The sequence below is a fragment of the Maniola hyperantus genome, chromosome 8 (genome assembly GCF_902806685.2).
Source record: "Maniola hyperantus chromosome 8, iAphHyp1.2, whole genome shotgun sequence".
NCBI classification, from domain to species: domain Eukaryota; kingdom Metazoa; phylum Arthropoda; class Insecta; order Lepidoptera; family Nymphalidae; genus Maniola; species Maniola hyperantus.
In genome coordinates this window covers 2,944,926-2,963,950 of record NC_048543.1, presented here as the reverse complement: position 1 = coordinate 2,963,950, position 19,025 = coordinate 2,944,926, and the positions used below count along the sequence as shown (strand labels likewise).

Here is a 19,025-nt window from a genome sequence, read left to right as displayed (position 1 = left end):
CTCTCAGGTCTCATACTTATTTAAAGGAGACTGCCCACCAATGGTATCGCTATAGATATAGGTGTACACCGAAATGGTGAAATTAGTAATTCCTGTTTTTAATTTTAAAAAACATTTAAAATGTTACGAAATAAAAAAACAGCCGTATAATTAGAAACTGACCGAAATAAAAGTACCTAGTTGTTTTGTTCATTTTCCTGACATTAGCAAAACATGTAGTGACGCGAATCAAGGAATCGATAAGCTTAGGTCGATTATGATGACGTCTTGCTTCGACTTCCGATTATTACTTTCATGCATCAATCCTTATTACAATCGCAATAATTGTTGTGATTGGCTGAATTTTTGGTATTCTTGTTGCAACAATGCAAATACATTATAGGCAACAGTAAGCACGCCTCAACCAATCAGAAGTAATTGAGATCGTTACATTGTAGCGGACATTAATTAACAAAATCGAAACAAAATCGAGCCCCTGTCGTTATTACAATAGCAATAGAATTATTACAATAGTTCTGATTGGTTGAATTTATGGTATAGTCCGCGACAGGTTGAGATGGCAATCGGGGTATGAGGTGAGGGGACGCCCCGCACACACACCCGCATTCGCACGCACCGATTAAACACGGGGGGTGTTAGTGCGTTCCCTTCCCGATTGTCATTTCAACCTGTCGCGTAGGTACTATATTCATATTGCAATGCATTGTAGCAAATAGTGAGCGTCAACAAATAGGTGATTGCGTCGCGACATTGTAGCTGTAATTTCACCGTAATCGAGAGGTGATCGAATGTCAAATCTAAATGGTGAATCTTCAAAAAAAGATCGATTTTTAGATCGATTCGAATCGAAATCTGAGGAACGGATTTAAAAAAATCGAGGTCTGGAATATTTATTTCGCAAAAATAAATCTTCGATTTTTTCGATACCTATATTTTAATTAAAAATCAAATTAGTTAGTACCAGTTATGAAAAAATACCTAATAGGGTATACATATTATATTGATATTCTTCCCAACACTTCTCGGTTTCTGGGTATCTGAATTTGATCAACTATAGTCGAATTTTTAATTTTGGACGTTTTTATGAAAAATAAATAGTGCAGGGGGCAAAAAGATATCAATGGTATGAATGACCAACTAACTTGGTAAACTAGCTACGGGTAACTTTAAAACGTGTCAAACATTGTGAGTCAATAGTTCAATGGAATTAAAGGTAGAACATGCTGTAAATTGTTTAATAACATCAAATAATTACTCAATAAAAAACATATTTATGTACATAAATCATATTCTAAAACCCTTTTTTAAAATAATATTATACCAATGTTACCCATATATATGTACTTATTTTATTTTAGTAGTTATTTACTAGTTTTATATTGCTTCTTTTTTACTCTGTTTGCGTGAACTCAATCTAAAATAAAGAAGCAAAAATCGGAACGTAGATCGATTTTCTTGTCACAAAAATAGATTCTTTGAAAATCGATATCGGATCGATATGACATCCCTAATGTCAAATAAATTGTTTCTTTTTAATTCGTTCTCTGTGGTTGTTCATCTAAAGCACAGAACACTATTACTGCTGTTTAATTTTTTGTTTAATCACTATTTAATAATTAGACAAAGTGATCTAGGAATCTACAGACGCCTAGTTAGTTGTAGACATAGATATTAGATAATACACATTATTATGTTATGGAAAATCCATCAAGTCGGTGTGGTAATTTGTTCCTTCCGGGACTCTCCACTGCGACTTTTGGATCTTGGAATTCACCTGCACCAGTAGGTAAGTAATAAATAAATAATTATTTGGTTTATAAGAGTGTTAGGGCAGAGTGAACTAAAGTGAGGAAACTCTTGGCTTGATTCTGAATCGACGATATGTCAAATAATAGGTTAAGGTTATTCTTTTCAAAAAAAGAAGAAAGAAAGAAAAGAAAGGTGACGTGAAAACGGTAAAATCATGGAAAATACTACATTAGAGCTATTTGCGTGATGTCGAAGCCTCGACGTTTTATTAGAAGTAACCAACTGTCGTGAAATGTGGTTAGAACACCTTTTGAGAACATTACGGAGAACTCTCAAGCGTACAGGTTTCCTTACGATGTTTTCCTTCACCGTTAAAGAAAGTGATATTTAATTGCTTAAAACGCACATAACTAACAGTTGAGTTGTGTCTTTGTTTGTGTTGATTGTGTGAGTCGTTGTATCTTATCATTATTCACTTAATTAACTGATTAAAAACAATTAACTGATCAAAGAAGAATTGCAAATGCTTTTGAAATTATCTAATATTGTAAATATATGATTTGACAGATTTCACATGAACATGTCATTTGCATGGAGTGTTTTGGTTCATCACAAAAAGCTCTCCGAGCCGGGCTAGCACCTGCTGCTTTATTTGGACACAGAGTGCGAGTTATGCATGTGGCATATCTCTACGTCCTCGCACAGCCTTCAGACTCTGAGGAAAGAAATATTATTCTGCGTTGGATTTCTGCACACTTGGTATGTATAATAATGAAAAGTACTACTTACCCATTAGACAGCCTATACAGATGAAGTGGCATATGCAGATATGTTACCCGCTTAAATACCTGTATTTTACCAGTCATAGTACCTATACTATTATACATTCAATCTATACTGTATGAACTATTATCTGTACATGTTGCAATGTTTAACATATAGTTATGTATTCTGTATGTGTTATTTCGATTTGTAACTAGTAATTACTTAATCATCATCATGATCAACCCATCACCGGCTCGCTACAGAGCATGGGTCTCCTTACAGAGTGAGAAGGGCCATAGTCTCCCATGCTGGCCAAGTGGATTGATTGGCATACTTCACACATCTTTCAGGACAGTATAGTGAATACATGCAGGTTTCCTCACGATGTTTTCCTTCACCTTTAAAGAAAGTGATATTTAATTGCTTAAAACACACATAACTTACACAAGTTAGAGGTGTGTATACCTATCTTATCATCATTCAATTCACTTAATTAACTGATTAAAAGCAATTTTTAACATATAGTTATGTATTCTGTATAGGTGACGCCTCGCTGTGGCATGACGCCGCGTGCATCGCTGCGGGCTTAGGTGTTCCACGTGAGCGCGAGCCCTTCTACACGTCACGGCTAGACGCGGTGCCTATATGTGTGCTACCAATGCCAGAGCGCAGCTAGCGGATACCCATAGTATGCGACAGGTCAAGATGGCAATCGGGGTATGAGGCTGGGGACGCTCCGCACAGCCGCACGTCACCCCGATTGTCATCTTGACCTGTCGCGTTCTATAGAATGCTGCCGCATCGTTGCCGACGTAGGACGAAAGCGTCAAGCTTGTGCCACCTGAGTAGGTACGACAGTAGTGCGACAGGTGGGGTTTGAACCGGCGACCCTTCGGATTTCAGTCCACACCTTTAACTGTTGAGCTATTGAGGCTTCTATAATATAGATTTCTTTAGAAATATATTTAATAAAGCGAAATATTTCAGTAAAACGTAAGTTAGCAACGAATTAACAGTTTCGAAAATTCTAATTTCGAAGGTTGTTCTTCACCATATTTCTGCGGAATCCGGAGGTTTAGATTTTTTTTTAATGTGTAATTATATGTAATAAAACTATCCTAAAAATTAAGCTCTATTTTATTAGTGGACAACTTATTTGGTAGCGATACTGGGTCCTATAGTCACTTGGGCAATGGCCTTTAAGAGGAGGACCATAAACAGTAAAAAGTAAAATGGCAATAACCTGAATTGACCTAGCGGATCAAACTAAGGGATAAAACACAAGGAGAAAGTTCATCTACCTAGTTATGATACCTACCTACCTACTGCGTGCCAACGATGCCAAAATTTATCGTCATGCATAATTAATCTACCCAAGCATCGCGCCAATCAAACTCTATCAAGAGTTATTGGAAAACGATCGAGCAAAACCGTTCGTTATAGTTCAATTGGCGAGCTGATTGTCCCCAATCGCCTAGCCAGAGCCATTTTGCTTATAAAATTGCAATATTGCATTCGAATGGGATTCCTGAAATGGTGTTTCTCATTTCCAGCAAGTTTCTAGCCAATAAACATCTAATTTTCCTTTTCAATCTTCTGTCCTCTTAGTCTCGGTAACGATGAAAAGTGGTTGCTGCCTTTCTGGTTTTACGGGATAAATATTTACTGAAAAAAGGCAGTAAATATTTACCCCGTAAATACGAATGATGTTTTTTAATTTTATACTTGAAACGAGTCGTACTGGGTTGAGGCGGTACTAGACCGTGGCGTATGGAAGTTCCTACAAGGGCTTATATCCAGCGGTGGACAACAATTGGTTGACGATGACATGACTTCCCTCTTTTTTCTACAACCGCACCGCGCGCCACCGTAAGGAATTTCACCCTCACCACCTGGGTGTCTGGTGCACTCCAACCGTCCGCTGCGCCAGATCCTTCTTTCCACGCACGTGCAAACTGTGGAACCAACTCCCATCGGCGGTGTTCCCACTAGATTACAACATGGGGTTATTCAAGGGGCGGATCAACAAATTCCTAAAAGGCCGGCAACGCATCGGCGGTACCTCTGGTGCTGCAAATGTTCATGGGCGGCGGAAATCACTTAACATCAGGTGACCCGCCTGCTCGTTTTCTCGCTATATCTATTAAAAAAAAAAGTTCGTCCGCGTGGATTTAGGTTGTTTAAAAATCCTCTAGGTATTGTTTCAATTCGGGATAATATGTAGCGCATGTCCATTGCACATCATAGTCTTTTGAAAAGCTATCAGACAGACATACAGATAGACAGGCACACTTTCGCATTTATACGCAAACGTGTGAGATGTGACGAAGTCAATCTGGTGATGATTTTTTTTGGATGATATTTGCATTTATAGTACTGAAAAATTCATTGGATTTTGCGGTTGGCCATTGTAGCTAGCCTAACAGCTGCTGGTCCCGTAGTGCCAATTTTGAGCTCTGAATCAGTCAAAAAAGCTATTGGGGTTTTTGTCAAGGAAATCTTTTCTTCTTCTCTTATTTTATGACTTTTCGTAGTGCTAAACCAAGAAATTCTCAGTTGCAGCTCAGAGTGGGGAAATTGGTGGTACGAGTTATACCCCAGGGCCTTGTACCTACAGCACGTAAAATGTTTGGTCCTGCGCCAGATCTCTCTCCGGTTGTGTTGGATCACTGTCTTTATTACAAAAAAATACAAAACTGAACTTTTGTTTCGTCCAAAAGTGGGCAAATTATTTCTACCAATTTTTAGCAATTTATAGTTTGCTTTTTGCTACCTCCTTTTATATTCATCGCACAAAACAATCTCCCGGATTCTTGAACTTGATGAAGTAATTGCGAAATTGTTTCAAAGTATGTACAGATGTTGTAAAGGAAAATAAACAGCAAGTCGTTGCAAAGGAAGATTCGAAATGAGACCGGTATTCGTTTCTATTTCACTTTGAGTAGTTTAAATATTGCAACACGTTTTACTGCTCCAGAGGCCCGAGCAAAACCAGCGAGAAAAACGTCCCTCGTGGGATACTTTTTTGATGAAAAAGCTGGGAGAAAGCCTTATATAGCGTTGCTTGTGCTTGGACTGCAATAAGTATTCATGATATTTCATAGCAAATAAGCCTCAAGTCTTAAGATAGATGTTTTGCACAATCTCTAACCTGAATGACAAACTTAGATCTAGTGCTATCCTTTTCTGCTGAGAACATTTCGAAAAGGGTAGGTAGTAATACATTTTAGACCTGTACGCTTAGTATAAGATTTTACTTCTCACCAACGTTATTTGAGTCGATACAATTTAGCGTTAAATTAAATTGGCCCTTAAATGCCTTGTTATAATGCTCAAGTTTGTACATATATTTACAGCCAGCGCTCCAAGCGGAAACGTTGCGAAATTAAAATCAATGGTACTGAATTTTTGACTTTAAATCAAGAAAGTTTAGGTCCATTTTACTTTGACGTTATTTTGTTTTGACTCTCGAATACTATCAAAATTGGTGAGAAATGAAATCTCATACTTAGGGCACTGAAATTCTAGTTTAGAGCCAGGTTTACTCCTCGGTGCTGTTAAGTGATCCAGAAAATGCATAAAATTCTGTGTAACTTAAAACAGCCCTCCTCTGAAAAGTTAATATTAACGCAGACCACTTAGCTACCACCTTAATTAGCAGCATCCTATGAATCTGTCGCAAAGCTTGGAATTTTCAACAACTGTTCTGGACAGCTTTAGAATGAAAAAGGTTCTAACTTCTATTCAAAACCGACTGTCTAGATTTCCCTTTAATCTCAGCTTTGCTGTTACCTGTCTCAATAAATTGTATGCCAAACGTCCGCAAAGGTCTGGATCTGTTGCAAACGTTCAGGTTGTTTTCCCGACACCATCTCTTGTTTAACGAACGAACTGAGACCCTCAAGGACCTATACAATGTAGCTGACGTCATACCTTCTCTTTGATGGATACATCCCGGCGAATGATAGCGTTACAGCGTCATTGGAAATTAAACCCTGTTTGTAAGTGTCTAAGGTTGGATGTGTGTTAAAATTGCAATGTTCACGTCACTTCATTTATTAGTCGAGTGATAAGGATGATTGTTAGAAATCTCTGCGTGGATGAAATTTTTAATTAAGTATCTGTTGTTTTAATTTTTTTAGACGGGGATTTTCATAGGGGTTTATTTTCGACTGACTTGTGTTACAGGACATCTAAACCAAACTTTAATAGATATAAAACTATTAGAAGAGAATGAAAGTGTAAAATTTTAAGTTCAATTTAATATTCTACTTTGTCAATCTACACCCTTTTCATTCTGAGAGGTAACCCGTTCTCAGTAGTGAGCCGGCGATGAGTTGAGATGATGATGAATATTCTACACTTTCGTCCTCTTGCCTAGGACTTTATCAACAATATTGATAAAGTCAATTTGGGGGGAAAATATGAAAATTAAAAAAAAAAATTAAACTGTGTGACATAATATCAAAGTGCCCGGTTCATACTGTTATTTCAATACATATATGTAGGTAAGCTTATAATATCATGTATATAAAAACAACATTAATTATTTAAAACTAAAATAAATTAAATTAAATCTAAAACCTCATCGAGACCACCGCAGCGAGGCATTGTACCCAAGATGCTGGCAGCATTACCCCTTTGGATGGCCAAACTAATTCTTTGACCAAGGTAGCTGCCAGCTCTTGGATATTAAAATAAATATTATGAACTCAAAATATAGTAGGTATAAAGTATAAATTGCCAACGCCCTTTGAACTCAAAGAGCCATTCATGTCTTTGACTATCCAAAACTGTGCTTATAAGAGCTCTTATAATTATTATAGTACATGCTGAAAACTGAAGTGTACTGAATAGTGTTCTTGTTTCAGTTGCCGAGGACAATCATGAGTGAGAGCGGTACGAGGGGGGGAAGGCGTATCCCCACTCCCATGCCTCCCCCTAAGGAGCTGCATCCTAGCCGGTAGGTGACAATAAACAAAATATACCTAGTCTAGTGATGAGAAGGTAAAATAATATGGGGTTCATTTTCTGCGAAGAGACAAATGAACGAAAGAATAAATAAATCAATCAAAAATGAATCAAGACCACATTATTATTATAAGGTGTCATCATAATTATTACTATAGGATCAGCCCAAGAGCAAATCTGTTATCGACATAATTAAAGTTTTCTTCTCAGCTCTGTACCGGTGTTGATTAATATCTTGCCACTCAACATAATTCGATTAACGATATTATGTGTCTATGTGCTGAAGACGGAACCCTACGTGAACAAGTCTGACTCGTACTTGACTGGTTTTTTCATCGCTACAAATGAGCTCTTGATTACGATGTCATCTGTAATAAGTGATGATGATGAGAAGATGGAATGGAATATTTTAATTTTTGAAGAAAGAAAGACGAAAACTTCTATATCGTACTTACATATCCAAAATAAGGTTGCAGGAGTTGATTCTTTTATTTGAGCCAGTAATCAAATGTTTCTTTTTGAACGGTTAAGACCCCATTTCACCAAGCATTTAACTCCCGTTTAGTTAGTGAGTTAAACATTGTAACCCCTTTTTGGCAGATGACATACGCGATTTTCAAAAAGGACAGATACAAAGAATGTTAACTAAACCATGATTAATTTGCTTGGTAAAATTAGGCATAAATGGCAATTAATTAGGCAAAAATTTAACAGTTCAAGAAACGTTTGATTACTGGCTCAAATAAAAGCTCAGAGATGGCTTGCATCCCGGAGGCTAATTTAAATCCCGGAAAAGCAAACAGTTCCCACGGGATTTTTTAATAACTGAAACTTCATCATCTGGTTTTGCAAGTATCGTGCAAGAGAACTTAAAATACCATACCTCTACTTCTACACCTCCTCATTTAATCGTTCAAAAGGAAATATTTTGAGACTCGCTCAAATAAAAGAGTCAACTCTTTCAATTTTGGAATCGCTTTCTCAGCACTATTACCTAGAACACCTTTAGTTCACAAAGTTTCAGACTATGGGAGTCCCGAGAGAGACTTGGTGCAGTCTTAGGAAGCACGGAACGATTGTCAATATTGTCTGTTTGTCTTTAGTGAAGCAATTTGAGGGCGTCTCAAGTTTGCAAAGTTTTAACATATTGTGTTGTTCTAAACCGCCTCTGTTGAATATTGTAGTGTTGGGCAGTTTAGGTTTATTGCTCGATCGTTTTACGGATAACTTTGTACTAACGACAGTTTAGAGAATACTGAATACCATTTCAAGTTTCATAACCATTATTACTGTAATCAGTGAGATTTTTGATACAAAGTATAATTTTGAATACTATTATTAAATACCTACTTATCAAAAATTGCCGAAAAGAAAGCCGGTGGAAACAGATAATCCATTCGAGGGCAGTTTGCCAGGACCACGATCTTCAGCAATGAAGGAACCACCGGATAGAGAGATCAAAAATTGCGGGCCGGCAAGATTCGAACCTAGTCAAACCAAGTCTTCTGGGTTCGCGCCCGACGCCTTGACCGGTAGGCCAAGTTTTTTCCTTGAAGTGTAGGTAAAAACACTAAAAATTTTAAAAATATACAAAGTATAAGTTCAAATCATTCACACTTTGGTAATACTGTTTGCTAGTATTCAATACAGAGGGTCATCAATTTTAATTACAGTTAATGTCACGATAGACGTAAGCGATACTCTTGTAATACGATACAACCATAGTATGACGACACAACCCTAATTCGAAGTTAGTGCACCCACGCACTACGGTTTAACGTGGATTTGATTCATAAAGCTTCTTAAAACTGGTTATTCCTATATTTTATACCAGCTGATACCCGCGCCTTCATCCCATGGATACAGGTTTTATAAAAAAGCTCTTTGAATTTCCGGAATAGAAATTATAATCCAATAATAATATCCATATAATAATCAACAAAAAATAATCTACAACCCGTCCAGGTAAGTCCGCTTCCATCTTAGACTGCATCATCACGTCTTATTACCAGATCAGATTGCAGTCAAGGGCTAACAGCTTCTATCTGAATTTTAAAAAGTATAATATTTCCTATGGCCTTCTCAAGAATGAAAGCTATCTCTGTGACTTTCGTCTAGATCGTTTCAGCGGTTGAGGGTTGAAAAGTTAGTAGGTACATAAGCACAGACACATTCTCGCGTCTATTGTATAGATAAGGTACTATACTGTAGATAACAATGGTTTACGAGCATGCCAGAGGGTATCCATGAGCATTTTCCTCCTACAAACAAAAAAAAAATGAAAGGGAACTATGGATAATTTTTACTGACATTCAGTACCGCTTAACAAAGTCATTTATCATAGTGTGAAACCCCGCAACAGGATGTAGCCGCAACAGTCTATGTCAGTTTTTGATGATGGAATGATTGGTCTATTAATCACCAGTGCGTTTTTGCGGTTTTCAACTGATCGCGGCATAAAACCGTAGTGCGAGCTAGCACTTACTGCTAAGCCGCCACCTGTGTCGATTATTCCGTTGATGATCACGTTCTTGGTAGCATCGATTGAATTTACATCTCTTATTACAATAGTTTCACTGAATCTTACTAGTTCCTTTGAATCATTGAATATACCTATCACAGAGATTCGTGAATCAAATTTGATTTACCCTGAATTAAATTGGGCTCCTTTGATCTTTTATCGTTTTGTATTTTGTGTCTTTTTTCTTGTACCTTTATTTGTATTTAAATTTATTATTAATCATCTAGTTAGTGTAAGTGGCACTGCCGTTCTAATAAGATATAAAATAAATAATAAATAATAAATAATAATAATCGTAATCTAAATATATAAAAGGAAAACGTTACTGACCGACTGACTGACTGACTGACTGACTGACTGACTGATCTATCAACGCCCAGCTCAAACTACTGGACGGATCGGGCTGAAATTTGGCATGCAGATAGCTATTTTGACGTAGGCATCCGCTAAGAAAGGATTTTTGAAAATTCAACACCTAAGTGGGTGATATAGGAGTTTGAAATTTGTGTAGTCCACGCGGACGAAGTCGCGAGCATAAGCTAGTATCGTGTAATTATACTACTTAATATTTTTTTCACTTTTATTGCAAGATCAATGAGTTATACAAAAAGCGGATTTAAGATTCAAGAACCTTATTATCAATGGTTAACAAATAAACTATCAATAAACTTAAATCTAAAAAAAAAACAATATTAAATTAAAACTAAAATAAATTAAATTAAATCTAAAACCTGGTCGAGACCACCACAGCGAGGCATTGTACCCAAGATGCTGGCAGCATTACCCCTTTGGATGGCCAAACTAATTCTTTGACCAAGGTAGCTGCCAGCTCTCGGGTCCTCGGTTGACTCGATAACTCTTTTCGCAATTTCTTCAAAAAGAGCTCGAGCCCCCGGGCCCCACGGTCTCCACACCAATAGGCACGAATACGAAGCTCCCATCGAGGTTTTCATATTTGCGCCCTCTGGCTGTTCGGCGCTGATGGCCGCTGCACCCGCCATAGAGGAGGTCGCCTGAATGTGGGATGCAGCTAAAGTGTCTAGAACCTTATAGCTGCTGATTAAACACAGGAAAGTGTGAGAGGTGCGACTCTATGCCCGTGATTAGGTACGTGCGCGTCGACGTAGGTTTTTAAAAATCCCATTGGAACTCTTTTCTCGGATCAAACTCATTTACCGGGATAAAAAACCCTATATCACTTTCTAGGCTTTGAATTATATCCATGAAAGAAATAAAAAAAAAATCAAGTTTTGTGATGCTTGAAAATGACTTTGTCTAACTTTATATATGGTGTCCACTTACCTACCACCAAGTATAATTTTATAGGTTATATTAGTTACTAGTAAAACCATAGAGTTATAATACTAGGTAGAGTAAAACGGATAGAAAATTACTAGGTAATTCCGATTGTCAATTTTGGTTTCCGATAGAAGTCGAAAAACTGAAAAGTTCCTGGACAAACTTCGTCATTGAAACTTTGGAATAGCTTGTTCTGCTTAGATTTGGAATTGTTATAGAGTTTCCGCAAATTCACAATTCTGGTTTCAGGTAGATAGGTAGGTGGGCACCTAAACTTTGTGTATAACCTAAAGTTTGATATTTTAACACGTACAAATCTTATTCCATAAAAATGCTAACTGTACTGTACGGAATGGCAAGACTTGTTTAAACCCATGTTTCTTTGGTTTCTATAGGCATCGTATTGGAACGCTAGAATCGCTTGGTGGCACGGCTTTTCCGGTAGGGTGGGTTACTAGCCACGGCCGAAGCCAGACCAGACCAGACATTAGAAATTATAAAATTCGAAAACCCTGCCAGGATTCAAACCCGGACCAACCAACTAATAAGACCACAGCGCTTACCACTGCGCCAGTCAGATCGTCAAAAATTATTCCAAATCTTAGCTCTGCGTATATGAGTGATGATCACGCAAACTAACATCTCACTTAGCTATAGGACCACAGCTTGGGACTAGCTAGATGTGCCAAGGAACACGTCAAAATTCGCGTAATATCAGCGAACATTATCACCAATAGGTATCACTCGTAAAAACTTTGCGATAAAATTCTTGGATAGCACTCGTAACTTTCGAATTGCTTCCCCAGTTTACATTCAAATTGCTACCGAGACGATCTCTACGCGAATTCGGAATGTAAACTTTGGTAATGGAGCCCAAGTTTTGGAGAATACAAGGTTTGAAATATCGAGAAACATTTTGAACATTGAAATTGTTTAAGCTTCTTTCTTACTGTAAACTGTTCCTGATAAAGGTGGACGCTCCAATATCCGCCTCGAAAAATTTGACTGCGCCAATTTTAAACCTACTACACCCTCGAGGGTACGGAACCCTCGGAGTCAAACTCGCGCTTGGCCGCTTTTTAATTCTTTTAATTATGACTTGTTTACTTACCGAGTAAACGCCTCGATATCTCAACGGTTAAAGGAGCGGATTGAAAACCGAAAGGTGTCCGGTTCAAATCCCACCCGCTGCACTATTGTCGTACCTACTCCTAGCACAAGCTTTAAGCTTAATTGGAAGGGAAAGGGGAATATTAGTCAGCAATTAACTTGGCTAATCCATATCCATACTAATATTATAAATGCGAAAGTGTGTCTGTCTGTCTTTCTGTCTGTCTGTCTGTTAGCTATTCACGGCTCAACCGTTCAACCGTTTTTGACGAAGTTTGGTACAGAGATAGCTTGCATCCCGGGGAAGGACATAGACTACTTTTTATCCCGGAAATTTAAAGAGTTCCCACGGGATTTTCTAAAATCTAAATCCACGCGGACGAAGTCGCGGGCATCATCTTGTATTCTTTATATAAAAAAAGAACTTAGGTATCGACAAATAAATGAATCTATCAGATAAAATTATCAGATATCCAAACAAAACCTGAGCAAAAAATTAATCAATTCAGTCGCAACTCGCAAAGCGAATTCATTTGAACGAGTGCGTGAGTTTTATTGTGTCAAGCAGTCATTAGCGATCGCGTTGAAGCACATGCCAGTACCCGTAGTACAAGATTTTACGTCTCACCAAACCAAACCAAATTCGAGAGTCGAAATACTTCCGCGTTACAGTAAACTGGATCTTAAATGCCTTGTTTTAAAGCTCAAGTTTGTCTACACTTCTACAGCCAGCGCTCCAAGCGGAAACATTGCGAAATTAAAATCAGTGGCATTGAATATTTGACTTCAATTCAAGGCTGTTTAGGTCCATTTTACTGTAACACGGAAGTATTTCGACTCTCGAATTTGGTTTGGTTTGGTGAGACGTAAAATCTTGTACTACGGGTACTGCGCTATTTTGTATCGTACGCACTCATACTATCTTCGCATTTGAATACTATGCTTTCTACATTTAGAAATGTCTAAAATACTCGCTTAAATTACGCTGTAGCTTAAATTACGTGGGCTTAAATTACGTAAACGTTATTTATGCTTGAGTACGTGAGTACCTAAACAAAAGATACTATAGAGAATTCTCATGTATACAGGTTTTCTCACGAAGTAAAATCTTGAAAAGTTAGAGGTACGTGCCTAGGTCAAACCCTGGTCTGGTCTGATGGGAATGGGAAGCTGGAAGAAATCTCTGTTTAGAGATAAGCATTTCCGATGTAACTTAATTTATTATTACTTTGTAACTACAATTTTTGGTACATGAATAATAAAAATAAATAAATAAATAAATGGGAGGCTTCGGCCGTGGCTAGTTACCACCCTACCAGCAAAGCTGTACCGCCAAGCGATGTAGCGTTCCGGTACGATGCCGTGTAGAAACCAACGGGGCTTGGGTTTAATAAAAACTGCCATACCCCTTCCAGGTTAGCCTGCTTCCACCTTAGACTGCATCATGACTTACCATCAGATGAGATTGCAGTCAAGGGCTAACTTGTATCTGAATAAAAAAAAGGTCGTAGGCTATAATTATTTTACTTTCAAAATTCGACATTTCTAAATGATCACACCGTACTTGCATGAATGTCGCAGCTCTGTAATCATTAGTAATTTATGGATGCGTTTTCGTGTGACGTGCTGTGAATGCGGATCATCATATTGACTGCTGATGTCGGGGACGACGACAGGAAATACGACAAAAGAACTTTAATGGTATGGGGCTATGATTTGAGTAATGATACGGTGAGACTTTTAGATTGTGGGCAATAATTATTATTTATTAAATACAAGCTTAAGGTATGATTCCGAACCACAGATAGATAACTCGAAATTATTTTATTATTAGATAAATATACCTTGCCATTTTTTTTTAGATTAAATCTTTCGATAAGCCTCCACATATCGTGGCCTGATTCCTAGTACAAGTATAATTTGAAAAATATACCAATTACTTGTTGAAAATATTTCAATAAAACTTGCTTTTCTTAATTATCCGTCCTACCTTTAATAATATTTAGTTTTCTCTAAAACCCGGTCTTGATTCTTAAAGCTTGGTTTCTATTGTAAAAGATAAATTAAGATAGCTTTAAACTTACACAAACGAAGCCTCGCTCTCTTTACAACAAGTTACTACTATGAAGTTCAGAGTATAAATTCAATAAATTATTAAAATTTACAAGGGAACTTTTCAAAGCCGCTCTTCGTAAGTTATTAGGCAGCGTACAAAGTTATTAAATACACCCATACAAGTGCCGAGTAGAATTACATGGAATTTCAACGTACATGCATTCTTCAGAGGGACTGTACTATGTGTGCTATAACTTATATCTAGGGTTGCCAGTTGCCACTTCATAGCGTACACCTCATTTTCATAACTGCTTTGTTAGTCTAGTGATTAGCACGCTCGACTGCAGGTGACGAGATCCTGGGTTCGATTCTCGGACCGGGCTAAAAATAGTAGGTACTGGATTTATCCGTTAAGAAGTTTTTAGTACTAGCAGGCCAGGCGCACTTCGCATTTTAAGCTTCGCATATAAAGCTACAAGTATACACGGCGGGATCCGTCGGGGCGGGCCAATTCAGATGGGTTCCGCGCGCCGCCGCCGGGGCGCGTGTTTCGCACCCATTATTTCGATATCTAGGTGAATTCAAGTGCTACGTCGCGTCATCCGTTCGCCGCTAAAGATTCGTGTTTTTATAACTTAGTTTTTAGTCTTTTCTCGCGGATTTTCCAATCTGAGACTGACTGACTGATCTATCAATGCACAGTTCAAACTATACTCGACCGATCGGGCTGAAATTTGGCATGCAGGTAGGTATTATAACGTAGGCATCAGCTAAGAAAGGATTTTTGAAAATTCAACCCCTAAGGGGGTGAAATAGGAGTTTCAAATTTGTGTAGTCCACGCGGACGAATTCGCGGGCATTAGCTAGTATATAGATATTAATTAATGGTTTCTTGGTAGCAACCCTAAGCTTACCGAAATCGGATATGGCCTATGGGATGGGTATAATAATAGCGTGTATTGTGGGATATTGTGGTACACACGTTTCCTAGCTCGGTTCTGTCGATACACGTTAGCTTTAATAAGTTAGTTTTAAATTGGATACGATGACGTACAGGGTAGAGCTGATATTCAACGATCTCTATGAATTCTAAAACAGATCCTTCAATATTTGAACAAAGTGAATCTCCAAATTAACCATTTATCATCATCATCTATATCCTTTAGTCACGTCGCAACGGAGCAACGTATTGACGTGATTTTTTGCATGGGTATAGTTTAAGACCTGGAAAGGGACATAGGCTACTTTATATCCCGGAAAATCAAAGAGTTCCCACGGGATTTTTAAAAACTTAAATCCACGCGTACGAACTCGCGGGCATCAGCTAGTGTACCTATATATAAAAGGAAAATACTGACCGACTATAGTCTATCAACACACAGTTCAAACTACTGGATGGATCGGGCTGAAATTTGGCATGCAGATAGCTGTTATGACGTAGGCATCCGCTAAGAAAGGATTTCTGAAAATTCAACCCCTAAGGGAGTAAAATAGGGGTTTGAAAGTTTTGTTGAGTTAAACCTAATGTTTAAAATAACCATTATTATCTTTGCCTTATCGCTGCAAATAGTTCATTGTGTTAAAAATAAGTTATGTGCCATTAGGAATGATAGCAAGGAAGTTAACAGCTGATAACCCCTTCGCGAAGGTCTGACAAGCTTGTGGGTGGCCCAACATGGACACAACGTGTAACCTCCTATCCTAACTATTATAATGCGAAAGCGTGTCTGTCTGTCTTTTATGGGTACCTGTCTTTTCACTTTTGACTGCCCATCTGTTTAACCAATTTAGTTGAATTTTTTGTGCCGGAAAACCAAAGAGTTGCCACGAGATCTTTAAAAAAACCGGCCAAGTGTGAGTCAGACTCGCGCACCGGGGGTTCCGTAATACAGTCGTATTTTTCAACATTTTGTACGATAAATTAAAAATTTATTAACTATGCATAAAAATAAACAAAAATCTGATTTAGAATGTACAAATAAATCGCTTTCATATGATACCCCTCTTGGTATAGTTAAATTTTGAAAATTGAAAATACTAATATTATTTGTTCATGAACACATTTTAATTTTTTTCTGTGATATAATCACAAATTCACGGCACGGTCACTACCAAATTTCATGATTCTAGGTCAACGGGAACCTATAGGTTTTCTTGACAGACACGACGGACAGACAGACAACAAAGTGATCCTATAAGGGTTCCTTTTTCATTTTCAGGTACGGAACCCTTAAAAAGAAAATAAGAACTGTAGTTTATTCAAAAAATGAACTAAACTGAATAACAAAACTGAATTAACAGGTCTAAATCTAGTGCAATCCTTTTCCGCAAGCATCATTATGAAAGGGATAGCAGTAGATTTAGACGTGACATTTTAGTTTAGTTTAGAGATTGTGTACGACGCAATTAGCCACGTTGTGCCATAACATTATGGAAATTAAAAAAAAAAAAAACACTAAGTATAACAATACCGTTAACTTTCATAAAATAATGCACTCTGGAAACTTGCACCTCCATTTTACTTCAGCAGATGTCATAACGCTAAAACCCCTTTTAGAATCGCAAACCGTTGAGCTATGTCGGTTACTCTTTCCAGTTCTCCTACGGATCTCCTCATTTCTGATTTGATCACGTAGAGAAACTCCAAGCATAGCTCTCTCCATCGCCCACTCAATGACTCTGAGTTTTCTTATGAGGCACATAGTTAGTTTTGAGGTAGGGCACCCTAAAAAGAAAATAAGAACTGAAGTTTATTCAAAAATTGTGCCATAACATTATGAAAATTAAAAAAAAAACACTAAGCATAACAAACTCTCATAAAATAATGCACTCTGGAAACTTGCACCTCCATTTTACTTCAGCAGATGTCATAACGCTAAAAACCCTTTTAAAATCGCAATTAATTACAGCCAGAGCTATCTAAATACTCCATTAAATTCATCAAAGGGCAGACATATTATGCTCTCACTCTAACCATAATGGTTACTAACGATAGAAATATAGGCTTGCTGAAGGAAATAAAACCGGACAAGTGCGAGTCGGATTTAAACACGAAGGGTTCCGTACCGTCATCAATATGTCCTTTTTAGGGTTCCGTACCTCAAAAGGAAAAACGGAACCCTTATATTATGATCACTTAGTTGTCTGTCTGTCGGTCTGTCAAGAAACCTACAGGGTACTTCCCGTTGACCTTGAATCATAAAATTTGGCAGGTAGGTAGGTCTTATAGCAGACATTCGGGGAGAAATCTGAAAACCGTGAATTTGTCGTTACATCCCACAAAAAAAATTAAATTGTGGTCATGAATTAATAAATTTTTTTTTTCAATTTACAAGTAGGATAACTATATCAATTAGGGTATCATATGAAAGGTCTTCACCTGCGCGTTCTAAAACAGATTTTTATTTATTTTTATGCATCATAGTTTTTGAATTATCGTGCAAAATGTGGGAAAAATACGACTGTAGTACGGAACCCTCGTTGCACGAGCCTGACTCGCACTTGGCCGGTTTTATTTAATTTACGTGGCTATCATTTCGAAATTCACCATCTTGGTTTTTTATTACTTGTTGTTATAGTGCCAATCTTTCTCTACGTGATCAAATCAGAAATGAGGAGATCCGTAAGAGAACTATAGTAATCGACATAGCTCAACGGGTTGCGAAGCTGAAGTGGCAATTGGCAGGGCACATAATTCGTAAAACCGATAGACGTTGGGGTCCCAAGGTGCTGGAATGGCGACCTCGCACCGGAAGACGCAGTGTTGGAAGACCCCCCACTAGGTAGACGGACGACATCAGACGAGTCGCAGGAAGCCGCTGGATTCAGGCGGCGCAAGACCGTGGCTCGTGGAAGTCCCTACAAGAGACCTATGTCCAGCAGTGGACGTCTATCGGTTGATGATGATGATTATAATGTCAATAGGAATATACCTATAGTACCTACGCGACAGGTCGAGATGGCGATAGGGGTACGAGGCGGGGGGACCTCCCGCACACCCTCACGTCACCCGCCCTAACCCGCACCTGATTAACTCGAGGGCTGTGCGGGTGTGCGGGATGTCCCCACCCCCATTGCCATCTTGAACTGTCGCGTACTATAGACACTTTGAAAATTTCAACTCTTTACCTACATGTCTACGGTTCATGAGATATTGCCCGCTGAAAGACAGACGGACGGACAGCGAAGGCTTAGGAATAGAGTAGAGTCCCGTTGGCACCCGTCGGGTACGGAATACGGATCTCTGAAAACACAGTTTTTTATACGCATGTTACATTTTAAAAGGGTTATTTTTATGTAAACGCTAGGTAAATGTATATGGCTTTATAGTATGCCCTTGTAAATTATGTTTATAAATCAAAAGTTACGGTTATGACCCTTCACACGTTATGTTACGTTGAAAAGCTAAACCGCAAAAGTTGGCTTTTATACTGAAACTTTTAAAAGCATTTCACGTGTGAAAAGGTTTTATTTAAAGTAGTGAAACGTTTTAAATTAATATTTACGAAATGCCACTCAGTAAAGACTGTATTTATAAAATTTAAATTAAAAGTGA

The 19,025-nt window shown here is 38.0% G+C and overlaps 2 protein-coding genes and 1 long non-coding RNA gene across 3 annotated transcripts in view; all 3 read left to right on the top strand.

Annotated features, from left to right (window-relative positions):
* LOC117984450 (kinesin-like protein CG14535) overlaps nt 1-19,025 on the top strand; it is a 437,285-nt gene that overhangs the window by 62,080 nt on the left and 356,180 nt on the right. The window contains exon 2 of the mRNA XM_069500257.1: nt 7,386-7,477. Coding sequence (XP_069356358.1) covers nt 7,401-7,477 — 77 coding nt within the window. The 5' untranslated portion in view covers nt 7,386-7,400. The remainder of the gene's footprint in view (nt 1-7,385; nt 7,478-19,025) is intronic.
* LOC117984389 (ATP-binding cassette sub-family G member 1-like) overlaps nt 1-19,025 on the top strand; it is a 300,050-nt gene that overhangs the window by 195,107 nt on the left and 85,918 nt on the right. The window lies entirely within an intron of this gene.
* Nucleotides 1,539-3,637, top strand: LOC138402640 (uncharacterized). Its single transcript, XR_011236996.1, has 3 exons — nt 1,539-1,786; nt 2,317-2,508; nt 3,057-3,637. It is a non-coding gene; the product is annotated as an uncharacterized lncRNA (long non-coding RNA).